Source organism: Leopardus geoffroyi, chromosome A3 (assembly GCF_018350155.1).
Source record: "Leopardus geoffroyi isolate Oge1 chromosome A3, O.geoffroyi_Oge1_pat1.0, whole genome shotgun sequence".
NCBI classification, from domain to species: Eukaryota; Metazoa; Chordata; class Mammalia; order Carnivora; family Felidae; genus Leopardus; species Leopardus geoffroyi.
The window spans coordinates 116,110,290-116,136,922 of record NC_059336.1 but is presented as its reverse complement, the minus strand read 5'-3'; the positions used below and the strand labels follow the sequence as shown (position 1 = coordinate 116,136,922).

The following is a 26,633-nucleotide window of genomic DNA, read 5'->3' as shown; positions in this document are numbered from 1 at the left end:
TTATTATTTTACAAAAATTGGATAAGACTATGCATGTAATCCCACAGCTTGCCATTTTCCACATAATAATGTATTTTGGACACCGTAATATATCAGTTCATATAGATCTTCTTGGTGTTCGGTGGCATTGTCAATGTTTATTTTGTGTTCAAAGTGACTCCTAAATGACTATCATTAGTAATGGCGGTCACTAAGAGTGCATGTTATCTCATTGATGCAATTCTAGCTTATAGCCCAGAGAGACCCCTGCTATTGACTTTTTGTGGGCAGGTAGGTTTTGAAAGAAGTTGAATGGCTCATTTGTCATCTCCATGATATAAAGCATGTCAGACTGTTGGCAGTATTTCAAGTACTCTCTCGATTCAGGGTTGAACCACATGAGAGAGCTAGCAGGCATTTGCCTGGCAGTCTGCCAGGTGACCTTACCATTCTGCAATGCGGACAGTACAGGGGAAACAGAGCAAAGCCTGCTCACTCTGGACTTCTAGCCTCAGCTTCATAATCAAGAGTCATGAAAATAATAACAAGAACTCCCACAACAGCAACTTTCATTGAGCACTTGATAGGTGTCGGGGACCTATCAAGGTGTTGGGGCTAAGCACTTGACATTAGTTATGTTCTTTAATATTCACAATAACCCTAAGATTACCTCTATTTTTAGTAATTAAATTGAAGTTCTCACCCATGGTCAGGTGGCTAGCAAATGGCAGTGCTGGGGTTTGACCTCAGGCTACATAACCCGAACACCCATGCTCCTCACCACCATTTATTTTCCCCTCCAATTTGCCCCCACCTGACTTCGGACACACACCTATCCTTACCCCAGGACTCAGGGTTTGAGGTGTACAAGGTCTTAGTGTTGAGAAAGCTCGTGGAAATTTTATGAACACCGTTGTTGGTGGTTTACAAGAAATTTAGGGGAGGATATTACAAGATCCTCTTGGTGGATACAATCTGTTGCAAAAAAGACTTAGGGGTTTGTGGGCTGAGGTTCTGTTCCCTAACACCTCCAACATTTGCTGAGTCAGACTTCTGAAAATAACATACGTTAGAAAGAATATAGTTATGTGCGGTAACAAAATTAATCCTGATTATAAACAGCACCAGGTCATTAGTAAGAAAACTCAATATAAAATATGGCTTTAGGAAAATCGGGGGATGTTATTAACTTTCCTTGGCTGTTGTAACAAATCATCATGGACCTAGTGGCTTAAAACAATACAAATTTATTAACTTACAGTTCTGGAGGTCACAAATTCAAAATGAGTCTCCCGAGGCTGAAATCCAGGTGTCGACAGAGCTGTGTTCCTTGTGGAGGCTCTAGGGAGGATCCATTTCCTTGCCTTTTCCTGGTTCGAGGTCCTGCTTGCTCCAACCTCTACTTCTAGCATCCCTCATCTTCTCTGACTGACTCTTCTACCTCCCTTTTGCAGTTTGTTATTACTGTTATTTTTGTTAGAAAACCTAGTTTACTTGTTAATTGTGGTAAAATGCACAAAGCATAAAGTTGATCATCTTAACCATTTTTGAGGGTACAGCCTGGTATTAGTAAGCATATTTACACCCTATACCCATTAAAGAACAATTCCTCCCCCTAGCCCCTGGGGAACAGAATTCTACTTTGTGTTTCCATGAATTGGGACCACTCTAGACTTTGTGTATAATGGGAATTATACAATCCTTGTCCTTTCGTATCTGGTTTATTTTATTTAGCGTAATGTCTTGAAAGATCATGTCATAGCACGTGTCAGAATTTCTTTTCAAGGCTCGATAATATTCTATTTTGTATATGTACCATGTTTCATTTATCCATTCAACCACTGAAGTCCACTCAGGTTGCTTCTAGCTCTTGGCTATTTTTTAGGCTCCCAGACCTAACTCCCCCCCCCCCCCCCCCCACACAACACCAAGCAATTCTTGGACACCAGCAGGCCGAATGACCACATACATATTTCTTATAAATCATTGTATTGCACTATTGTGGATAATGCTGCTATGAACGTGGGTGAACAAGTATGTCTTTGAGACCCTGCTTTCCATTCTTTTGGGGTATATACCGAGAGGTGGAATTGTTGTATCATACGGTAATTCTATTTTTAACATTTTAGGACCTGCCATACTGTTTACCATAGCAGCTGTACCATTTTACATTTCTGCCAGCAATGTACAGGGCTCCAATTTGTCCAAGTACTTGCCAACATCTTTGTTTTGTTTTGTTTTGTTTGATGGTAACGATCCTGAAGGGTATGAAGTGATTTCTCACTATGGCTTTGCTTTGCATTTCTCTAATGGTTAGTGACATCGAACATCTTCATATGCTTATTGGCCATCCTACCTCTCTTTTATAAAGACCCTGTGATGACACTGCTTCACCTGGATGGTCCAGAATAATCTCCCCATTTAAGGATCCTTAAACTAACCCACCAGCAAAATTCCTTTTGTCATGTAAGGTAACACATTCACTGGTTCTGGAGGTTAGGACATAGCCATTGTGGAGGATGGCAGGGCGGGGAGGGGGGCAGCCGTCATTCCGTCTACCACAAGTAACTACTGCCAAAGCCAGGAGAATAAAAAGTTGGAAGACTGAATGTTTGGTTGATGATTTCAAATACCACATAGAATCTGTGCAGTCCAAAAAGATTTAGCTGAATTTTATGAACAATGACTTTTGAGACAGCTTTTAGTAAAGTGGCAGGGCTGCAACTCAAGAGAAAGTTATTAATATTTTAATTAACATTGATATTTTAACTACCAAGTTGTGACTGGACTTACATATATGTTTCTGCCTAAAGGAGCTGGTCTGTTTAAATTACCCAAAGTTCTCATAAATTCAGGTTAAAGTAAAAAACATGCAGTGTCCCTCCCCTCCCCTCACCAAAACAAAACAAAACAAAACCCAAATCATGCAGTCCCAGGCTCATATGGCAGCTCTACTCTATGCAGTGTTTGGGGTCCACATTCCTTCCAGCCATCTGCTCCTCCATCCTTAGGGCAAAGTCCTGGTCCTGTGGTCCAGGCGGCATCCACATTCTGGGCAACAGGATTGGGGTGGGGGGGAGGAATGAAGGTGATGCTAATATAAAACAAGGAAAATGATAGACAAGTTATTTTAAGAGGTTACTTGGGGCTAAACCTAGGTGTTGGATGTGAGGGCAGATTACTTGTATGTAGGGTCCCAACAAGAGAGAGATGGTAAGTACTTGCAGCGGTTGAAGGAGCCAGGGGGATTGTGGTCTATTAACAGGCACAAGAGGGGAGTGACAACCCTACGCCTAAGGAAATATGTGTTGTGGGCACCTGGGTGGCCCAGTCAGTTAAGCATCCGATTCTTGATTTCAGCTCAGGTCATGATCTCACAGTCGTGGGTTTGAGCCCCTGCACTGACAACACAGAGCCTACTTGGGATTCTCTCTTTCCCTCTCTCTGCCCCTCCCTCGCTCATGCTCTATCTCTCTCAAACAAAATAAATAAAAATAAATAAACTTAAAAAAAAAGAAAAAAGGAAATATATGTTGTTTGTACTATTGAGACAAGATGTGGATTCTCTTAAAGATTGCCTGAGTTCAAGATCGAGAATTGTTCTCCAGGTATAGGTGTCCATCAGGCTTTGGAAAGGAGAAAAGATGGTCTTTCTCCTCCTCTTCCTCCTTTTTTTTTTTTTTTTTTTGAGATTGTCTTTCTTCTAACTGGAGAAAGTGCCAAGAAAATAGAAAACAGAGGAGGAAATATTGAGATTGAGAAACTTTGAGGTAGCTCATCTCCAGCAGTCTTAATCTGACTCTAAATTGTCTGCATGATTTTCTGCAGAGAGTAACAGAGGTGGGTGGAGGTCCAAGTGTTTCAGGGTTTATCCAGCAAAGAGATTTACAAGGCCTTGGGAAGTGTGAGGAGGCAGAGAGACTTAGAGCTGGGCATGAAGCCTGCACTTGAAAGGTGGTCTTATCTCCAAGGGCCCAGCTTCAGTGTAAGAGTCCTTCAAACCAAGAGAAGGAAAATCAGAGCAAAGGAGAGGTCCACGGAAGCACCAACAGAAGGGCATTCTGAAAATCAGACCCCAGGTTTGTAGTTGTGATACTGAACTACCTATTTGGAGCATATCAGAGAGTTTCCACCAGAAAGCATAGTCAGCAACCAGAATAATGCACAGAGTATGTTGGTGTTTGTTGATATGCTCATGTTTCTGATTTTATGTACTGGAACAATGTCAGAGTTAGCACATATCAAGTGATAAAAAAGTTTTTATCCCAAAATGCAAAGCTGGTTTAATGTTAGAGATGGGTTACTGTAATATATCATATAATGAAATAGGCTAAGAGAAAAACATGATTATCTTAATAGACACTGAGAAGGTATTTGATAAATTTTCACACCCATTTTTTATTTTTAAAAAAGGAACCTTACAAACGAGCAATAAAAGATTTTTTTTTTTAAGTTTATTTATTTACTGTGTGTGTGTGTGAAAGAGAGAGAGAGAAAGAGGGAGAGAAAGGGCGAGGGCTCTGTCAGCACAGAGCCCAGCACGGGCCTGAACTCCCCAACCACAAGATCATGACCTGAACCGGAACCAGAGTCAGATGCCTAACCAACTGAGCCACCCAGGTACCCCAAAGGAAGTTTTGACCAAAATATTCACACATGTGCTCAAAGAAACTTAAACAAATAAAAGGCAAATGATTGGAAAGAAGTAGGCAAAATTGTGATCATTTGAAGACAGACTAATCTATCTAGAATATTTGGGAAAATAAACTACAAAATCATTATTTTTCCTACAAAATAAATAACCAAGAAGAGTTATAATATATAATAGAAGTTCCATTCACAGCAACCCCTCTGTTAAGTTTCTTACAGCTGATGCAACAAAATACCACAGACTGGGTAGCCTGAACAACAGAAATTTATCTCTCACCGTTCCGGAGCCTGGAAGTCCAAAGTCAAGGTGTCAGCAGGTTTGGTTTCTGCTGAGGCCTTATTCTGTGGCTTGCAGGTAGCCTTCTCTCTGTGTCCTCACATGGTCTTTTCTATATGTACACACATCCCTGGTATCCCTTTTTATGTAGTAATCTCTGTCTTTTTTAAGAAAGGCAAACGTCCACAAGCTGTAATTCATTTGGAGGTGTCTGGAGTTGTGGAAGCTTGACTGCCCCACATTCTCCTACGAATGGACCCAGAGAATTTGTTTGGAGGTTCTAGCAGAGGAGTGAAGCTACTTGTCTCCCCTTGACTGAAGAATGGTCCTTCTCTAACAGGGAAGGTCGTCTTTTTCCATCAAGTATGCAGCTTCAGAGAGGGACACAGGCACATGCAGTGGTGAGGGAGGAAGGGGACACCTCCCTAGCCAGCCAGATCAGCCAAATCAACCATGGTGATCAAAGGGGTGACAAATGTCACAGCCAGATTGCGCTCACATCCCTAATCTCCTTTTATATAAACACCGGTCAGATTGTTTTAGGGCCTACTCTAACAACCTCATTTTAACTCAATCACCTCTTTAAAGGCTAGACTTCAAAATACAGTCACATTCTGAGATACCTGGGGGTTAGGACTTCAACATATGAATGGGGAGGCATAATTCAGCCCATAATATCCTCAGAAAATATACAATACCTAAATAGAGCCCTAAGAAGATATATGAACAACCAAACGGATGGTAGCTGTACCATGAAATTATACAGACATAAAAGAATGGATAAACATACCATGTTCTTAGTGGGAAAGTCTCAGTATTATAAAGTACTAATTTGTCCCAAATTTAATTAAACTAAAAGGGGGACGCCTGGGTGGCTCAGTCGGTTAAGCGGCCGACTTTGGCTCAGGTCATGATCTCGCGGTCCATGAGTTCGAGCCCCGTGTCAGGCTCTGTGCTGACAGCTCAGAGCCTGGAGCCTGTTTCAGATTCTGTGTCTCCCTCTCTCTGACCCTCCCCCATTCATGCTCTGTCTCTCTCTGTCTTAAAAAATAAATAAACGTTAAAAAAAAACAAATTTAATTAAACTAAAAGGTATAACACAACTGTAACCAAAAGCCCAACAAGACCATCTTTAAAAATCTCTTACCTTTTTTCATTTCTCTTCCATATTTGTTACATTATCTTCAACTGTATATTCTTTATTTCTAATGGGTGTGCCACCATCAGGGGGATCCATCGTCTTCCACCCCAAACTGACCTTCCCAACAGCTCTATACCCGGCAACAGGAGGCCGTCAGTCACCTAGAAAATCTCTGGCTTATCTGGGAAAATTCTTAGTCCACCTATAAACAATCAATCAGTCCAGTGCAGCCATTTCTGTTAAAGTCAAACCTGCAATTTCTGTTCCTTTCCTACCTGCCCTCCTTACCTCACATTTGGGCTTTAACTCTGCATATCACTATCATTTAATCTTTCTAAAATATGATTTTCATCATTCCCTTCCAAGCTTATAAATGCTGTGCTTAATATTTGTAATTTATATCCACCAGGCGACCTTGGACACATTTGTTAATCACTGTGCTTCAGTTGACTCATCTGTAAAATGGGGATAACAGTATTGAACTCAGAGTTTTCATGAAAATTCACTGCGTTAATGTGAGAGAACCTAGAACAGTTAGCACTATGTATTTGTTAAATAAATAGTCTTCCCTACTGTTTTACCTGGCACTCAAAAGTGCTCACTTTTAAGAACAACTCATTCCTGTGGGTTTAGACACTATATGTCCATTTCAAATGATTATATTCAGAAATACCTGACAAACAGGTTATCAGTGAACATAGATGTTCCTTACAGCAGTACATTTAATAGAAAAAGATTGAAGAATGTCTGTAGGAAAAAAAATGCTTAATAAAAGATGGCGAAGTCATACCACGGAAAACTGTGGATATAGACAAAAGTAAATTTGTAGATAAAAGTTGCATTGGCTTTTAGATGCACGGAGTAAGAGGTGCAATATGCTTTCATACACATTTGTTTCAGGAAGAATAGGATGTACATGAAACTGTAAGCAGAGGACACAGGTTTCTGTTAGGAAATGAGGTTGTATGACCTTCCTACAATGAACATGTGTTACTTTGTAATTAAAGTTAAGTAAAAACAAAACAATGAGAAAAAAACTTAAAAATGTTTAAACCTTCCTTGTCTCTGGCACCTGGTGGCTCAGTTGGTTAAGCATTGGACCCCCTTGGTTTCGGCTCAGGTCATGATCTCACAGTTTCATGGCTCAGTGCTAGCAGTGCAGAACCTGCTTGGGATTCTCTCTCTCCTTCTCTCTCTGCTCCTTCCCCACTTGTACTATCTCTGTCTCTCTCAAAATAAATAAATAAAACTTAAAAGAAAAAAACTTCCTATCTGCTTGTTTTCCTTTGATGATCAGGTTTTTATTTGAACTGCATGAAAATACCTGTGGTTTTTTTGAGGTTGATGAGAAGTCAAATTGCTAGTATTTGCTTCAAAACCTCTTACTAAAGATGGCTTTTTTTTTTTTAATGTTTACTTATTTTTGAGAGACAGAGTGTGTGAGCGGGTGAGGAGCAGAGAGAGAGGGAGACACAGAATCTGAAGCAAGCTCCAGGCTTCGAGCTGTCAGCACAGAGCCCGAAGCTGGCCTCGAACTCACAGACTGTGAGATCACGACCTGAGCAAAGTCAGACGCCCAACCAACTGAGCCACCCAGGCGCCCCTGATGGCTTTAAACACCTTGCAGATTAACCTCAAATGTTAGCCTTTATTTTTTGTCTGAGAAATAGGCATCATCAAATATTTATACTTCATCCTGAAAATCAGGCAAAGATCATAATGTAATTACCTGGGAAATGCTAATGAAATGAGATGCAAAGCCTTCTATCTCAAGTGTTCATGATGGTTATGGGAAGAGCTACCCTTTTCAACAAACCTCAGACTTTCATAGGCAGACAATCTCCATGTAAAAGATTCTGAATTTTCTCATCTTCTTGAAAATCACTTCCACTACCAAGAGAAAACTCAGAGAGTTGTAAATTAAGTCGAGCACACTTGAAAAATGCCGTTTTCCATAGATGTTCTTCAGGATTTCCTATATGCTGGGATTCAAAGGGTTCGGGGTTTGTAAGTAAATGGTGGCGCTCTATAAGGAGTGACTAGAGTAAGCAGTCTCAAGGAAATTAATTACACGGTACGTTTTAACTATCTAGGTACCTCCTTTGCCTAGAAAAACAGCCTGTTGTTTTCATTTGTCATTACTGGGCCTCAAAAAGCTAGGCCTTAGCTACCACCTGGTGACGCCAATGACGCGCGAGGTCCTACAGCTGCCGCAATTAGAAAGCTGAGCCTTCTCCTTTAAGAAGCTGACTCACGTGGATGCTGTGTTGTGTGCTCTCAGCTGGGAAGGAGGTGGATCCTAAGTCTCTTCACATTGGCCTCTTCCCGAGAAGGGGCAGAGTTAGCCTCTTTGATTGGCTGCACGAGTACGAGAAGTAGAGTCAGGGGCGGGGCGAGCTGCGGGAGCTGGCTCAGGATCTGCGGCTTCTGGGAGGGGTGGGCAGCGCCGCGGAGGGGTGAGGGAGTGGGGGAGGGTGAACCAGAAAAGGGGCGGGGCCCAGCGGAAGGGGCAGGGTGCCGGGAATGAGGGCGGGGCCTAGAAATGAAGGGCATTCTGGGCCAACTGGGAGAGCCCACTGTTCGAGGGGCGGAGCTACGCCGAGTGATTGACGCTGAGGCCCAACCAGGGAGAGGCGGGGCCAAGGCCAGGGCCTGACTAAACCTGGAGACTCGGGTGGCCGAGGGGCTTCATCCCAGTTGAGGAGCGAAGAACCGCCGGCGGCCGCGGATCTCACAGCCGCTCGGGGTGAGTGCGGTTGGCGGGGGCCGGGCTCGGAGCCCGGTGGAGGCTGAGGAGCCCTCCAGGTCGACGGCTTCGAAGCACTCGGGAATCGGCCCGGGGCGGGGGACCCTGGCAGGAAGTGCCTCTTTCTCGCCGCGCTCCCCCTGGGGTCCCAGCGCGGCCGCCTTCGACCCCTCTGGGCGGGTCCCGGCGCCGGGGCTGCGGGTAGACGGGCTGGGCTGTTTCCTCTTTGTGAGGCCCAGGCGCGGCGGCCGCCGTCGGCCCGCCCCCGCCGCGCAGCCGGGGCGGCCGGCGCGCCCGCAACAGTCGCGACCCCTCCGCTCGGCGCCCGCGCCCTCCTGCCGCAGTCTCTCGCCCGGCCAGTATTCGCGGCGCAGCCTGGGAGGCCCTTCCGCGGGCAGTTTGGCCGGCAACCTCCCCCGCCCCGGCTGCCCCGCCCCCACGGGCCGCGTCCCCGCCGCAGTGTCGGGGGCGCGCCGGGGTTCCGCGCCGCCGCGGTCGTCGGGAGGCCTGCTCTTCTGCAGCCTCGCCGCGCCCCCGGCGTCGAAGTGAAGTCCGAGCTCTGCTGGGCAACGGGCGGGGGTCGTCTTTAAAAAGGGCCGCTGTCCCGGCTGCCCGGCACTAGGCACGGGCGGGGGGCCTCGTTGGCTTTGTGTCTGCCCCCCCGGGTGACTGCCGGCCACCCTGCCCTGCAGCTCGCTGGCTGGCCCCAGGAACGAGCGTGTGGCCCCGCCGGGCTGGTGGAGGGCGGGGTGGGACTGTTGGGCGGCCGTCGGGTGTCCCGGGCTGCGGCGGGCCGGCCGGGACCCCGCGCCGCCGCCCGCTCAGCTGTTTCCGGCCCGTGTTTGTGGTGCGGGAGGAGGCCGCCTCGCTCGGTCGGCCCCTCCCGATTGGCCCGCGGCGTCACGTGCCCACAATCAGCTGGGGCCAGCTGGGGCCGCAGGCGGCTGGCGGGTCGCGCGGTCGCCGGCAGCCGGCGGAGGGGGCCGCGCCCTTCCTCCCGGTTCCCTTCTCCGCCCCCGCCGCCGGCTGGAGGGTGGGCGTGCTCTCGCAGCTCCTTTATTTTAGGCAGCTAGGTAAGACAATGAGTATTAAGAACAGCGGGAGTTGGAAAACGGAACTGCTACAAAGATCTGTTTAATCCTGACTCTTATTAATCCCCCCCCTTCAAGGGAGAGGCTGGGAAGGTGTACAGCTCATTTATTTTTAAACTTTTTCTGTTTACAGGGCCTTGTTGGTAATCTGAGGATTTTTATTCCAGGTCTCTCTGACAGATGGAAAACCTGAAGTAACCTCAGGCTAGCTAACCTTGTGTTTTTGGAAAATTAGCCTTGCTGGTGAAGTAACTGGGGGGCGGGGGGGGGGGGATAATAGGATATTAGCTCACTTTGCGTAGCCGCGCATACAGTGTTGCAGCCGAATTCGCACACAGGTGAACCAAAATACATGAAGTGTTTCCTGGGTAAATATTTGTGCCAGATGTGAAGTGTCTAGGTGTATTCTCTTCCTGAAAGTTATGGCATATATGTACTGTATTAGATAAGATGGAAATTACCAAGAACTCATGGTCTTTTCTCTAGAAGCCTGTAACTTAGTAAAAAGTCATGAACAAATGAAATTGAGTAACCATATAAACTTAAACGTTAGTCAAATACGAAATAAGTGTTACAGAGGTTGAAAAACCGGGGCAGTGAAAAAAATGGGTAAGAGTCAAGTAGGAAGCATTTCGAACTGGACCGGTATTGCCCCGACCTGGAAAACGGGAGTCTTTGGGGGACATCCAGGCCTAGAAGGAAATATAGGCCTGGACCATTTACAAATAGTGAGAAGGTGGAGCTAGTGGAATTTGGCACACAGTGAATTTTCCATCTCCTATTATCTTTCTGGGTAGGTACTGGAACACCAGGTAGAATGTACTTCCTGGGAAAGACTGATGTCTACCTTTATCATACTCTCACCCAGCTCAGTGCCCAATGCAGGGCTACTGGTTGACTTGTTTTTGAAGTTTATCTCTAGCAACCATCTTCTCTATGAGAGAGGGAGATGATAAAATGTGCTCAAGTAAACTATTTATAGTTCTGTACAGGGGAACTAAGGAAGGTGGATTTTTAGAAAAGTAAGGTTGGTAACATACATGTGGTTTCTAAACCACATGTCTGGATTATCAAGGACTTTTCCCTAGACTTACTTGCCTTTTGTTCTACTTAAGTGGTAGGAGAGAGAAAAAGGTTTAGAAACCATTAAAAAGCGAAGGGAAATAAAACCAAAATAAGTCTAAAAAGATGTTAAATTAGACAGTACCCTCCAATACAGGCCTAAACAGTCCTAAATATGTTCACGAGATGTGAAAGTTAGTTCTAAATATATTCATGAGATATGAACATAGTCCTAAGTATATTTGCACCAAGAATATCACTTCAGGTTTTATAGAGCCTGAATGGCTGTAGAAATCATCTGTTTCTCTGGTAATCCTGTGTAGTAATGGCTGGGTAATGGAGGAACTGAACCTTAGCTATGACATGAACTTGACACCTGAATCAGGAAACCAGACAGTTAATTTATACTCTAGTCTATCCAATAAGAGGCTTTTTTGACTCATGGTATTGCATCACAACAAAGGAGAGATCTTGAATTTGTCTTGCCAGTGGGTGTTTTGGGGAGATTACCAACTCAGATTGTTTAGCTGACTCACTGAGTTACATGACTACTCCTATTTTCTAGTGATGACTAAATACGTATGATAGAAATATAGTAAACCTGGAAAACATTCAACAACAACAAAGGCATTATTTGAAGGACGGGAACAAAAATAGTGACGTTACTGTCAGTCGAAGAGCTGATTCCACCACTAGAACATCATTTGACACAGTAAAGAAAACTGATCGGGTATCGCAAGAGAATTAACAAGAGGAAAACCCAGCTTGCTTTTGTCCCTGAAACCTTGGCTTGGTAAATATTTTGTACAAAAATTGGTAAATTGATTTTATGATACATTATGAATTTAACGTATTTTCTCCCTTGTAGTTTTTAAGTAGAATTCCATCACAAATCAGTATGAAAATAGTTGATGAGATAACAGCATTAAATGTTAACTATAGTAATCAACTATTTAAAGTCTTTAGATTTTGTTCCTTTGTTTTGGAGACGGGAGAGACTGAAAAGTAGATAAACATGCTCCAGCATGTTTTCATTTTACCAGAACTATTGCAAAACACAGTCTCCTCTAAAAGGGCAGATTTCTTCAGCCCTTTCTGTACTGGGCTCCTACACCATTCCCTGCTGGAGAGAGTCCTTGTACCTTGTATTTGCCAACCACCTTCTGGCATTGGAAAAGCCCCTCTTACTGGCCCAGCAATAGGTGGAGTCCCAGTATTGTGTGGTCTGTGGTCTGTGGAAATGCCCTAAGAAACTAATCTCTCTACTGAGGAAGAATCTTATCTGTGAATGGGGGGTTTTCCCGTCAGTGGATCCTTAGAGACTCGTCTATGCTTACTATTCTCTCTGGAGTTTTTAGGGTTGGACAGTAAAATGCTTTCTTTGCTGAATTCTGCCTGCCAGGGTTGGATCCTAACTGGATTATTAACCACAGGGAGGGCGTGTACCTATTTTAAGACCTGGAACTGTGACACTGAGAATTTGAGATGCTTCACAAGGTTTCTAACTTTCCTTCTGCTTTTAATTTCTGTCACCTCATCACTTAGCTTTGCAGTGATGAACAGGAGATGAAGCCAGTTGTTTGTTTCATAGTCTGTGTTTTGATTTCTCCTCTTTAATAGGAAGGGGAAGTTGGGGTGGGGAATGTGGAAGAAGGAAATCTAGTTTTACTGCATTTACCTTTGTTTAACATTTATGATGTGCCAGGCACTGTTCTCCTAATGTATTCTCTCCATTTAATTGTCACAACTCAGAGATGGGTAATGCTGTCTCCGTTTCACAGCTGAAGAAGCAGAAGATACCTTATCCAAAGTTTACACAGCTTACAAGGGGCAGAGCTGAGATGTGAACCCAGGCTGTCTGACTCCAGAATTTAAATATCTGGGCCACGTTATTTAAATCCTGGAAATGGGAGAGAAGGCAGCAGCAGCTATGAATATATTATTTATTTTTGTAATCTTTTTAGAGCGAATCTGATTATAGAAAGTTAAAGATTTTAGCTAGAAAAATCTGAATAAAAGGGGAGCAGGATAAAATTGATCTTGTCTGGTACTCCTGTTGATCCTTAACCCTGAGTGGCAACTAAGTTTACTTTTTTTTTTTTTAATTAAAAAAGACTATCTGCTTTCTAAGTGAAAAACCCTGTTCACCATCTGAAGGAGTTTTTAACAGTGGTCAGCACACCTTCTGTCAGGGCCCAGATAGTGAATATTGTGAATTTTACAAGCCATAAGGTTTCAGCCATAACTGTTCAAATTCTGCTGTTGGGGTGAGACAGCTGTCAAGTATAAGCAAATGTGCGTGATTATGTCCCAATAAAACTTTATTTATGGACATTAAAGTTTGAATGTTTCATAGTTCTCATGTGTCACAAAATAATCTTTTGATTATTTTTCTGTTTTTTTCTTACCATTTAAATCGTAAAAACCATCCTTAGTTTGTGGGTGGTATAAAAACAAGTGGTGAGCTGAATTTTGCCCACTGGCCTTAGTTGCCTGACCCCTGTTTTTTGTTTGTTTGGTTGGGGTCTTTGTTTTTTTTGTTTTTTTTTTTTTTGGTTTTGTTTTCTTTTACGTTTTATTTTTTGTTACTATTTTTTTAGTATAATTTATTGTCAAGTTAGCTGACATACGTTGTATACAGTGTGCTCTTGGTTTCGGGGGTAGATTCCTGTGATTCATCTCTTATATACAACACCAAGTGCTCATCCCGACAAGTGCTCTCCTCGATGCCCATCACCCATTTTCCCCTCTCCCCACCCCCCATCAACCCTCAGTTCTCTGTATGTAAGAGTCTCCTATGGGTTTGCGTCCCTCCCACTCTGTTTGAAACTATTTTTTTCCCCTTCTTTCCCCATGGTCTTCTGTTAAGTTTCTCAAGTTACACATATGAGTTAAATGATAGGGTATCTGTCTTTCTCTGACTGACTTATTTCACTTAGCATGATACCCTCCAGTTCCATCCACATTTTTGCAAATGGCAGAATTTCATTCTGTCTCATTGCCAAGTAGTATTCCAGTGTGTGTGTGTGTATACACACACATATATACACACATACCACATGTTCTTTATCCACTCATCAGTTGGTGGACATTTGGCTCTTTCCATGACTTGGCTATTGTTGAAAGTGTTGCTATAAACATTGGGGTACATGTGTCCCTATGAATCACCACTCCTGTATCCTTTGGATAATTCCTAGTAGTGCTATTGTTGGGTCATAGGGTAGCTCTCTTTTTAATTTTTTGAGGAACCTCCATACTATCTTCCAGAGCAGCTACACCAGTTTGCATTCCCACCAACAGTGCCAAGAGGGCTCCCGTTTCTCCACATCCTTGCCAACATCTGTTTCCTGAGTTGTTGATTTTGGCCACTCTGACCTGTGTGAGGTGGTATCTCAGTGTGGTTTTGATTTGTATTTCCCTGATGATGAGTGATGTTGAGCATCTTCTCATGTGTCTGTTGGTCATCCGGATGTCTTCTTTGGAAGTGTCTGTTCATGTCTTCTGCCCATTTCTTCACTGGATTATGTGTTTTTTTTGGGTGTTAAGTTTGGTAAGTTCTTTATAGATTTTGGGTACTAACCCTTTCTGATAAGTCATTTGCAAATATCTTCTCCCATTCCGTTGCCTTTTAGTTTTGTTGATGGTTTCCTTTGCAGTACAGAAGCTTTTTATCTTGATGAGGTCCCAGTAGTTCATTTTTGCATTTATTTCCCTTGCCTTCAGAGATGTGTCGAGTAGGAAGTTGCTGCAGCTGAGGGCCTGACCCCTGTTTTTAAGGAAAGTATGTAGCAATGAGCCAGACTAACCAACAGGACACCATATTTGTTACTGATTTATATATATGTATGTGTAGAAATGTGCTGTGAACAAGTGGAATTTGAAATTAAGAACAATAGTATTTAGTACCCCAAAATAAATACTTAGGTATAAATCTAACAAAATGTGACAAGGTCTGTATGAGGGAAAATACAAAACTGATGAATGAAATCAAGAATGAAATAAATGGAGAGACTCCATGTTGTCAAGATACCAGTTCTTCCTAACTTTAGAGTCAATGCAATCCCAATCCCAACAAGTTCCTTTGTGAATATCAACAAATGGATTCTAAAGTTTCTATAAGGAGGCAAAAGACTAGCCAAGACAATATTGAAGGAAAAGAATAAAGTCAGAACACTGACACTACTTGACTTTAAGACTTAATATGAAGCTACAGTAATCAAGACAGTATGGTATTGACCAAAGAATAGACAAATAGATCAGTGGGAAAGAATAGAGAGCCCAGAAATAGATCCACATAAAGATCGTCAGCTGATATTTGACACAGCAGCAAAGGCAATACAGCAGAGCAAAGATAGTATTTTCAATAAATGGTGCTAAAACAATTGGACCTCCACATGCAAAAAAAAATCTAGACCCAGACTGTACATGCATTCACAAAAATTAACTCAAAATCAATCACAGACCTAAATGTAAAAGGCAAAACTATAAAACTCATAGAAGATAACATAGGAGAAAATCTAGATGGTATTGCATATGGCAGTGACTTTTTAAATACAACACCAAAGGCATGATCCATGAAAGAAATAATTGATTACCTGGAACTCATTAAAATTAAAAACTTCTGTGCAAAAGATGTCAAGAGAGTAAGAGGATAAGCCACAGATTGGGAGCAAATATTTGCCAAAGACTTCTGATAAAGGATTTCTCCAAAACATACCAAGAACTGTTAAAAACTGAAAAGAAAACAACCTGATTGAAAAACGGCAAATAGCATATGAAAAGCTGCTCCATGTCATATGTCATTAGGGAAATGCAAATTAAAACAACAACAAGATACCAATACAAAACCCTGAACCCTGACAATACCAAATGCTGGCAAGGATGTGTAGAGCAATAGGAACTTTGATTCCTTGCTGGTAGGAATATAAAATGGAAGACACAGTGGTTTCTTACAAAACTAAACCTACCATACAATCCAGCAATTGCACTCCTTGGTACTTCTCCAAAGGGGCTGAAAACTTCTATCCATATAAAACCTGCCTTTCACACATTTCTGAAAGACAAAAATCTTGCCTTATTTTGCTGTGAACCTAAAACTGCTAAAAACAAAACTTAAATCTGACCTAAAAATAGCCATTTTTAGGAAGATATTTTATTGACTTGGCCTCAAACTAGGAAATTACATAGTCTATATTGTCTAACATGTTAAGTTTATTTATTTTAGAGTATGTGTGGGCAGCGGGGAGAGAGAGAGAATCCCAGGCAGGCTCTGTGCTTGGAGCTGTGAGGTTGTGACCTGAGCCAAAATCCAGAGTAGGGCACTTAAGCAACTGAGCCACCCAGGCACCCCCATATTGTCTAATTTTTAACATAGTTGACCTTGAGCAACACAAGTTTAAACTGATGAGTCTGCTTATACATGCATTTTTTTCAATAAATACTGTCGATGTATTTTTTCATAGTTTTCTTAATGTTCTCTATTGTAAGAATACAGTATGTAATACATCTAATATAGAAAAGGTGTTATTTGATGCTTATGTTATTGGCTGTGGTTTATGTTATGTTTATGTTGTCCGTAGGCTTCTGGTCAACAATAGACTATTAAGTTTTGGGGGGAGTCTGTGGTTATTTGCAGATTTTCAACTGTGCAAGGTGGGGGCGGGGGTTGGCATCCCTGACCATCCCCCTCTCCCCCATTTTGTTCAAGAGTCACTTGTAATCCATTCCTGGAGATGTCTTTCATGGATTTTTCAAAGAGAAAAAAACCTTTCTTTTTTTCTCTTACAAGTTCTGTAAATCGTGTACATTTTTAAAAATTCTGTTAAAAAGGTATAGTTTCTAAAAATGTGATTGCTTCACTAGGGTCTCCTATTAAAATAGAAAATGGAAATTCTAAGTAGCTAAATGTGCTATTCAAGGGGAAGGAAATTGAAACAGTTACTAAAATGTGATCTATAGATCATCTATGAATTTCACTTGTATTTTCAACTTGGCTTCTCAGTTTCCAGTAACTTCAGTTAAACTGATAATAGCCTACCAATAAACAACCACGTTTGGTAGTTCTTTCAAGCTTTTAAGGATTTTAATAACCTGGAACTAAGAAAAGGAGTACCAAAGAGACCTTATTTATTAAATTATCTGGGGGAATAGTACTTAATTAAAATTGTGTTTTGCTTGAAATGTTAAAAAGAAAGAACACATCTTAAAGCTTTAGCTGTGATGCATTTGACCTTAGTTTTGGTTATAAACTTGAACTTCAACACTGACAGAGACCAAAGTGTGCATTTTACTAGTTAAGATACGATAAGGTGTCCCTACAGTTGACACAGAAATCGTTAGTCATCTATGAAAGCTCAGTTTTAAGGTTTTTTTTAAATATGTGGCTGAAGGGTTTTGGGGACTCTTCTAAGTCTAAGCAAGGGACTTAGCATATCTGGGAAATATTTTGAACATAAAACCAGAAAATAGATCAGTGATTGCCTGTGATTGAAGAGGGGCTTGTGGGAATTTGGGGGAGGTGATAGAAATATTCTAACGCTGGTTTGTGGTGATATGCAGTGGTGGCATAACTTTATAAATTTACTAAAAATCATTGTACACTTACAGTGGCTAGATTTTATGGTGTGTAATTTATTCCTTTAAAAATCTGGGGGGGGGGTGGTTCTTAAAAGAATTAGCTATATGCTGTCAGACAAAAAGTTTCAAAGTTTGTGAAGGAGTAGTCTATTTGAGCTCTTAGAGATGGCTAAAGCACATGCCTTTGACCTTATTTTTGTAGTGCTATTAAGTTTAGCACAAGTATAATGACACCCGTGAATGTATGTTGCATTTGATAATAACACAGTCCCTAGCCACAAGAGGTTTATCTAGGAGGGATGAGAATTTGAATTAAGACATTGATGGGGAAGGAGGAAAGACCTCCAAAAGTGATTTAGGAAGTACTGTTGGTTTTGCAATTTTTCTGAGAAGTTGCCAGGGTTTCTCATTTAGGAGAGTGTGTCATTTGAATTGGCCACCAACCAAGAAAGGAAATCTAGGAGGGATCAGCATGGAGGCAGGAAGGGTACATGGTAAATCTGAATCTGGCAGCCCAGTGGTCACTAGAGAATAAAGAGTTAAAAGAACTGGGGCAAGGTTTCATTCAGGCCCCAGCTTGGCCAGTGTCAGGACTTTATTTCTTCCTCTAACTAGGAGGGTGACAAATTCCTAGTTAAGAAAAGTCAAGATTAAATGTGGTATGTAAAGTACCAAGTGCAGTGTCCCATGCAGTGTAGACGCTAAGTAATTACTAGGTGTAAGGCAGAGTTTAATATATTCCCCAGATCCCAAGAAGCCTGATTCAGGTGTTACGTCTTAGCTTTTTAATGACCTTCCTCCTTAAATAATAAAGTCGCGTTGTGATTGATACCAGCCTCTTGAGAATTTGGATAGTGTGAGTCAGTAGTAGGTTGTTCTAGCCCTGCAAAGCTAAGGCTTAACACCTAGAACCTGATGACCCTACCCTGCACAGGTTTTTCTACTTCCTAAAGACTTTTGACAGAAAAGGATGTTTTGCTGGTTTTTGCTAGATTCCATGGCATTCCAACTTAGCTTTTTTGGCAAATAAGAACTACATTTTATAGTTTTGTGTACATATATAGTACTCTATAAATGGAAACCACAACTAGAAATAGTGACTCTGCACAGATATTTTTGGTTTTGGTAATGAATCATATAATTGAATCCAGTAAAAATACTTGGGTAAAAGTAAAAAATAGACTGAATTTGAAGCAGGGAAGAGAAAGCATATTAAATCTCTTTACCCCATTTAGGATAAAGGGCCAGTAGCAAATGGTCAAGCTATATTGTAATTTTGAATCAAAGATAGAATGATGTAGGGTATAGGCAGAGTTTGTTTTGAAGCCCAGTACATTTTCCACAACAGCATTGTGTCTGCCATGGCCAATTCAAAAACATCTAGATACTTCTGTATTATGGTTGAAATAAGTTACACTATGAATACTATATTTAAAAGTTTGGAGAAAAATTGGCCTTAAAGTAGTGAGTCCCAGAAGCCCAAGCAGGGGGGTGAACTGCACAAATAAATACTAGTTTTCAGAGAAATACAGAATCCCAGCACTGCGTCTTAAGACGTAGGACAGGGGGGGCGCCTGGGTGGCGCAGTCAGTTAAGCGTCCGACTTCAGCCAGGTCACGATCTTGCGGTCCGTGAGTTCGAGCCCCGCGTCGGGCTCTGGGCTGATGGCTCAGAGCCTGGAGCCTGTTTCCGATTCTGTGTCTCCCTCTCTCTCTGCCCCTCCCCCGTTCATGCTCTGTCTCTCTCTGTCCCAAAAATAAATAAACGTTGAAAAAAAAATTAAAAAAAAAAAAAAAAAGACGTAGGACAGGAAACCTTGCTGTTGATTACTTTCTGTAGATGACTGGCATTAAGAAACATGACCCAGATCACCTGCTCACAAGCCGTTGCATGCTTTGGTTATGTGAAGAGTCATACACTCCGATGTCTTGCAGGGGAAGTAATTATGTGATGCCAAGTGGTGATTGAGCAGACAGAATGACCTCAGGGGAGTTGCAGCTACCACTCAACTCTAGTCATTGTTGCCTTATGAGAACAGGTGCCCCATGTGCCAAATCTCCCCATTGTTTAAAAAAAAAAAAAAATACAGGCTCTATCGTTAGAAATCTCTCAAGTCTTAAATGGTGACCCAGCTGTTTTTTATTAATAAACTGTGTGGGCCACATTAAACATGTCCACAGTGGACATATGTTTTGTAAGGAAAGGGTTGCCTGTCTTGTTCACTGCTGTGTCCCCTATGCCACCAAACGAGTTCGGCCTGCAGGCCTCAAATTTGCAACCTCTGACCTTTATGTAACAAATACTGTGTTCTTAAGCCTTTGGAAAAGGGAAAGCTATCATTTTAAAGGCTGAAGCGATAGTTTTACCTTCTGTTGTCATTTTGCAAAAATGTAATCAAAAAGTTAAATACCATTTCTTAAGTGGTGTCATTTTCACCCAGGGTTTATTCATTGGCATGTTTGCTTAAAGTGAAGTGGTTTTCCTTTCACTAGCCACAGATTTTAATTGTATTTACCATTTGTTTTTCATTCTTCTTAAACTTTCATATCAAAATATTTAATGGAAGTCATAATGATCTTTGTGATAATGACTTTTCTGATGACCTTAGGACCACCTAATAACTAAGGAAGAAGTTCACAGATGTAAGAAGGAATGGAATTTTTAATTTGTAATGAAATTTCCCCAAATTTAAAATGACAGTGGATTCTTACTACAAACATAAATTGTAGATTATTTTTCATAGTGGCAGCTATAGCAACTCTGCATGCCATTTATTTATTTATTTATTTATTTATTTATTTATTAAAAAAAATTTTTTTTTTCAACGTTTATTTATTTTTGGGACAGAGAGAGACAGAGCATGAACGGGGGAGGGGCAGAGAGAGAGGGAGACACAGAATCGGAAACAGGCTCCAGGCTCTGAGCCATCAGCCCAGAACCCGACGCGGGGCTCGAACTCACGGACCGCGACATCGTGACCTGGCTGAAGTCGGACGCTTAACCGACTGCGCCACCCAGGCGCCCCTGCATACCATTTAAAATATATGTAATACAAATATTTAAAACACAGGAGCTGAAAGCCACACTGGGAATAAATTATTTTTTTAATGAGAGCTGTTGTGTATTCTTGACTATATCTAGATCTTTAAAAAATAGCGTTTAAGGGGATTAATTGCTGTAAATTGAAGGAGTTGCATATATTCACTCTCTAACTTTTGAAATCCTGAAGTGTGATTATTCTTGTTTTGGAATTTGGATTCAAAGCTTCCCCCCCATCCCCTCAATGTTTCAGCACTTCCGTGATATATAGAATCAGTGTGATTTCTTAAACATAAGTTATGTAATAATGGCTTCTCTTTCTCTTCTCTGTTCTTGTTTTCCTAGCCATATGCCAGGGCAGTGGAAGAATTTTGGCTTTAGGTTGGGTGAACTGCACTCCAGTCATGGTTTTCTGTACTTGAAAGCTGTGTAACCTTTGATCACTTAATAACCTTGGATAAGTTATGAAGTGGGGCTGATAACCTCACAGAGTTATTGTGACAATTTTGAAATAAGTAAAGCACCTAGTGCTCCACAGACTCCAACCTAATGTTAATGCCATCACCCCTCCATGGTTGTAGAGGTACCTGATGACCAGAGCCACCCCATGCTCTGGACCAAGACTCCCCTCTTCTCGTTTTCTGATCACCCCTTTTTCTACTCTTGGAATCATCCCACTCATGCCCCACAAGTCTTTCCTCAAATTATACATACTCAGAATGTACACTTAACACTTAGCCTAAGCCTTTCTGACATCTCTGCCTGTGCGTCTCATTATTCAGTTTTTGATACTCCACTTTTTCCTGTGTTTTTCATACCAACCAAGAGAGAAGTGATCTTGTTCTGGCCTCGCCTAAACATGTTTGCTTCCTTGGCTCACTGTTTCTAAACGGTTCTTAGCTTGGTTTGCCTGTTTATTTGTTCAGTGAATGAACCTTGGATCCTTTAGTACAGAGTCAACTATTTCCCATAATGAATGCTGCAAAGGAGTACTACTACAAAGTAGATATTTTATTTATATATATATAATTTATGTATGTATGAATAAATGGTTCTCATATATATGTATGTATAAATGACTCCCACCAAGTAGATACCAGCAGTTTTTTTTTTTTTAATCATAATGCTTTCTTGTGCTTTTCTATTTGCTCCTAGGTTTTTAGAACTTCAGCTATAAAAATGGGCAGAATTTTCCTTGATCACATTGGTGGTACCCGTCTGTTTTCTTGTGCAAACTGCGATACAATCCTGACCAACCGCTCAGAACTCATCTCTACTCGGTTCACAGGCGCCACTGGCAGAGCATTTCTTTTTAACAAGGTTAGTGGGAAGACCAGTTCCATTTCCTAAGTGGGTTCAGTGAATGTATTTGACAGCAGTACTAGAATACCTCTCAGAGTTTGGAGATACCAGAAATGAGAGCTATAATCTGCATGTTCAAATGAGTGCCCACTAGCTTACCTTTGGGACCTTAGGAAGGGATTACTAGAATGTGAGTTTTTTACCATGAAAGTTTGAAGACTGTTAAAATAAGAAGGGTAGTCTCCATTGCTTTAGAAAACATTCAGTGTAAGAATTTAGTAGTGACTTCATGGACTGTGGAAGAACGTAGAAATGCCACTACACCCATGTTACTGATTTGTCCTTATGTGGGGATAGCTGCATTAAGCTTTCATAGCTTGACAGTGCAACTGAATGAAGATCATCTAACCAACTTCCCTTGCTCTAATTTATGCTCACCAGTCATCCTTCTGATTATGTTGTGGCTTATGGCATGCCAAGGGGAAGAGCATTTACCGATTTACTAATTAATGACTAGTCTGCCCACTTCTCTAATTTCTGGCTGGCTTTAAAATTGGTTGAGCCGATTCTGTCTCCTGGAAATCTCTAATGTGCACTAGCAGAGTTGAATTTCCAAATCTTTTAGGCTAAGAGACAGAACTAGTCTAAGGTACTGCTCTTAAAAGGTCAACTAAACTTCCCCTGTGGACACCCCTCTGTTCCACTTAGAAATAAGCTTTTCTCTCAAAGAATTGGTAGTGTATACCCCTTGATTTTTCTTTAGGGATGGAGCAGGAGTTGGTACACTATGGCAGGCCAGCTGCCTGTTTTTGTAAATAATGAAACACAGACATATTCATTCATTTATGTATTGCCTGTGGCTGCTTTTGTGCTACAACAGCAGAGCTAAATAGTTAGAACAAAGATCATATAGCCTTCAAAGCCAGAAATATTTACTATCTGGCCATTTACAGAAGAGTAAAGTGTAGAGGACTTTCGGATGGTCAGAATCGTTGGAAATTCTTCACAGATTATTTGAATCCACTTGAAAACTGTATTGCCATGTATGATCTATAGTTGGCTTAGTGTGTCTTTTTTGGTTTGTATATAAAATGTATTTCCAGAAACAGATTTGGCAAACTTTTTTTATGGAATATAAGTTGCATACTAGGTTCTTTTACATTGGTAGCCTTATTTGAACTCCTCGTTGAATGGTGAATGATGACAGCTAGATCCAAACCAACATTTTACGACTCCAAGTTGAGGACTCTTCGCTGCAACACAGAAATGTAACTAGTGTATATGAATAATATGGTTAGGACTAGTATATAGTATAGTAATTCAAGATTGCATTAGATGTCCAGTGCAATTTCCAGATATTTGCCTTTCCCAGCAGCTTCTAAAAATAGCCCTTGGGAAGGGTATGGTATGTTTGACTAAAGTAACAACTGCTGTTTGCTTTTCTCAAGTTGCTGTCATTGCATCAACCACAATAGTGTGTGCTTTTTGGGCCAGCAACTCACATGGCTCTGCAATTTTGTGTTCCCCTGTTTCTTAGGTAGTTAACCTGCAGTACAGTGAAGTTCAAGACCGGGTCATGCTCACTGGCCGCCACATGGTTCGAGATGTGAGCTGCAAGAACTGCAATAGCAAACTGGGATGGATCTATGAGTTTGCCACTGAAGACAGCCAGCGCTATAAGGAGGGCCGTGTGATCCTGGAGCGCGCTCTAGTGCGAGAGAGCGAGGGCTTTGAGGAGCATGTACCATCCGATAACTCTTGAAGAAAAAGAGCTAACTCCATCTCTTCCCAGGTCTCCTTCACTGAAAACAAAAATCTACTTACATACACTGTCACCTTAGCATCAGGGTCGGATTCATGAACTGCGGAACAAGAGGTTGTGAGAATCTAAGATGGAACCTTTCTTTCTTTCTTTTTTTTTTTTTTAATTTTCAATTTTCCATCCAGCAGCAGTGTGTAGAGAGAATATTATGCAGATGCTGTTAATTTTTTTTCCCCTGTGTTTACATCTTGAGGCAGAATAGTCTATCTGCAGCTACGTGATGGGCTATGTGAGGAAAAAAATCTGGGCTATTAGAGTGAAAAAGTGTGTTGTATGTAAATTTTGAAAGGAAAAATGTGTCAAGAGCATGGTTTTTAAACTTATTTGGGCTTCATTTAAAAAAAATTTTTTTAAACCCAGTTATTTCACTTGATTTGCTAGCTTCAGGGAAGAGATCCGAATTTGTGACCAGCGCTAAAGGTTCAGTGTTAGTATGGCTTGTGCTGGCCATTGTGCCATATTCTTGTTGGAGATGAACCGTAGCACCAGAGCCCATCCTTCCTTGTCAGTCTTGACCCAAAGATGTCACCAGTCCTAGTTATTTGTCACCACGTAATTGGTGTTGTTTGGAAACTTTTCCTGAAATGGGGCAGAACTGCTTGGTTGTCTTTTCCATGTAACTTAAGCATAGTAATATAAATAAAGTGATAGTTGGATGTTTTTGGTCCTGTGTTGCTTTTAAAAACACCTTTTAAAAGAGCAGAGTATTTGATAAGTAATTTTCCTGGTAGTGTTTCTTTTCATCTCTTAAGCTAAATTGAGTGTGTAGAGATTACTTTGTTTAAAGCATACTGTTTAAACTCCTAGTACTGCGTTAAGAAAAGAGTTGAACGGAATGTCTGTGCATCCATGCAGAAAGCATTTCATCTGCATCTGTTTTAAAAGAAGGGGAGAAATGAAGGAGCCTATCTAAAATTACTGCTTTGCAAAGTGTTTTCAGCCTGTCCTCAGTTTTGTGTTGATTTTGACAAGTCTGTAGAACCTAATAGTTTCATCAAAGCACTAGATCTGTCATTAGCATTATTTTCTCAGATCTACCCTCAGAAGTTCAACTATTGAAATTTAAACTGTACTTGGTCCTTTCAAGCAGAAAGGGATCAAATGTGACTCAGGGTGTTATTTTAGCCCCAAATTTACAACATTATGAAGTATTAAAATATAAATGTTTCTTTATCCAAACTATTTCTAGATATTCTAGTATTTGTTTCTGGTGGAATAAATAACATTAAAATTGGCTAATTATTTAAAATGTGTGAATGGATGTTTGCGTGCTCAATCTCTAGGTCTTTGTCTAGAAAGGATATTTGCCTCAATTAGCAAAATCTTTCTGTCATTGGTATTAGAAGTGACTTCTGAGTACAGTTAAGATTAAGTTTCTCTTTTTTACCTTCGGGCTTTTGGTTAGAGGCATAGGTCTCTGATGAAGTAGGTGTATAATACTGCATTTGAGAGAAGCGGACACAAATGATCTTTCCTTCACCGTGGAATAAATCTTCAAGCTTTAAGAACCAGCTTTCATTCCCATCCATTTCCATACTGGCCTTGGATTACATGCACATCCCTGCTAGCCTGCCTTATCTGCAGCACTATGAGCATTTGCTGTCACAATAAAGTATATTTTGTCTTGCATTGGTGCAATATTACTTATTTTCCACTGAGCCTTCTCTAGTAATCGTCTTAGTTTTAAAAAAACTTTTTATTTTTGAGAGAGACAGAGCTTGAGTTGGGGGAGGGGCAGAGGGAGAGAGAGGGAGACAGAATCGGAAGCAGGCTCCAGGCTCTGAGCTGTCAGCACAGAGCCCGATGCAGGGCTCAGATTCACAAACTGCGAGATCATGACCTGAGCCAAAGTCGGATGCTTAACAGACTGAGCCACCCTGGCACTCCTCATCTTGTCTTAGTTTTAACGTGAACACATATGTCATACCTTTGAGTAGCTGTGGCTTTCTTCAATTAGCAGTGATAAAGTGACATTCTGGCTCAACTTTACCTAATCTCCACCAGGAGATACTGAATTTACCAGTACTAACTTCTGTGAGATGACTTTGTCTCGGGCACTGATGAACTATAGTGTATATGAACAAATAAAATGACCCATCACTACATTAACTTAAGTGACTGGCAGGTACCACAATGAACAACAAGGTCTTCTGTCTGCCTCTTAAAATCTTTGCAAAAATAAAAAAGCAACGTGGAAGATCCAGTTGAATTGGATTGTTTACGGAAAAGCAAACACCCTGTTCACTGGAGATGGGAAAGCACTAATGGGAAGGATTTTGCTTTGGGATGAGGAGGTTGACCAAATACAGGGGAGTATATCACATAATCAATGGGTCACTGAGGGATGGACAGAGTAAGCTTTAATATTTGAAGACTTCGGAATCTTTTTTTTTTTTTAGTTTTTAATGTTTATTTTTGAGAAAGAGAATGTGAGTAGGGGAAGAGCAGAGAGAGACACAGAATTTGAAGCAGGCTCTGGGCTCCGAGTTGTTAACACAGCCCGACGTGGGGCTCAAACTCTCAAACTGCAAGATCGTGACCTGAGCTGAAGTTGGATGTTTAACCGACCGAGCCACCCAGGCGCCCCCAGAACCCTTCCTCTTAATTTTAAGTGACAGTGGCTATGAGTTATTTTGATTTTAAGCCACGTGAGTGCTTTTATTTAAAGAGAACTTAAAGTGAATATTTCTGGGGTTAAGCATTTGTTAGTGATTATTGTAATGATTTATGTTTCCCTTGTGAGTGGCTACTTTGGCACTGGAGGAGAAAAATAGTAGTACCATGTCTGTTTTCTAAATTTACCTATTCGTAAAAGTCACATGGGATGTTTCAATACAGAAGTGGCCCCAGCCCAGGCTGAAATCAGTCCACAGGTAATCTTGATCTGGCAGGATTGGGAAACTACCAGTTGTAAAATATTCAAAGACATGTTTATGATGGTTCATTTC

General features: G+C 41.3%; 2 protein-coding genes across 5 annotated transcripts; one reads left to right on the top strand and one right to left on the bottom strand.

Moving 5' to 3' along the window:
• Nucleotides 1–2,698: 2,698 nt before the first annotated feature.
• On the bottom strand, nt 2,699–10,740 carry LOC123581431 (translation initiation factor IF-2-like). The gene is made up of 4 exons (XM_045447490.1): nt 10,732–10,740; nt 9,706–9,862; nt 7,777–9,613; nt 2,699–3,073 (listed from the first exon to the last, which is right to left on the bottom strand). The coding sequence occupies exons 1-3, from the start codon at nt 10,738–10,740 to the stop codon at nt 8,736–8,738; spliced, it is 1,044 nt and encodes a 347-aa protein (XP_045303446.1). The 3' UTR covers nt 2,699–3,073; nt 7,777–8,735.
• YPEL5 (yippee like 5) lies at nt 8,682–25,314 on the top strand. Of its 4 annotated transcripts, none has more exons than XM_045447270.1 (4): nt 8,685–8,793; nt 11,512–11,739; nt 21,717–21,881; nt 23,401–25,314. In XM_045447270.1, the coding sequence occupies exons 3-4, from the start codon at nt 21,741–21,743 to the stop codon at nt 23,623–23,625; spliced, it is 366 nt and encodes a 121-aa protein (XP_045303226.1). In that variant the 5' UTR covers nt 8,685–8,793; nt 11,512–11,739; nt 21,717–21,740; the 3' UTR covers nt 23,626–25,314. The 4 variants fall into 4 exon arrangements, with proteins under 4 accessions (XP_045303224.1, XP_045303226.1, XP_045303227.1 ...); XM_045447271.1 differs by lacking the exon at nt 8,685–8,793 and adding an exon at nt 9,735–9,866; XM_045447268.1 differs by lacking the exon at nt 11,512–11,739 and having other exon boundaries at nt 8,682–8,793.
• The last annotated feature ends 1,319 nt before the right edge of the window (nt 25,315–26,633 follow it).

Bases quoted from the DNA above. Each gene is read 5' to 3' on its own strand.
- LOC123581431 (XM_045447490.1), bottom strand. The intron at 9,614-9,705 runs GTGGGCACGTGA...GAAACAGCTGAG, and splicing joins CCAGCTGGCCCCAGCTGATT to CGGGCGGCGGCGCGGGGTCC.
- YPEL5 (XM_045447268.1), top strand. From the start codon at position 21,741: ATGGGCAGAATTTTCCTTGATCACATTGGTGGTACCCGTCTGTTTTCT. The intron at 21,882-23,400 runs GTTAGTGGGAAG...CCTGTTTCTTAG, and splicing joins GAGCATTTCTTTTTAACAAG to GTAGTTAACCTGCAGTACAG.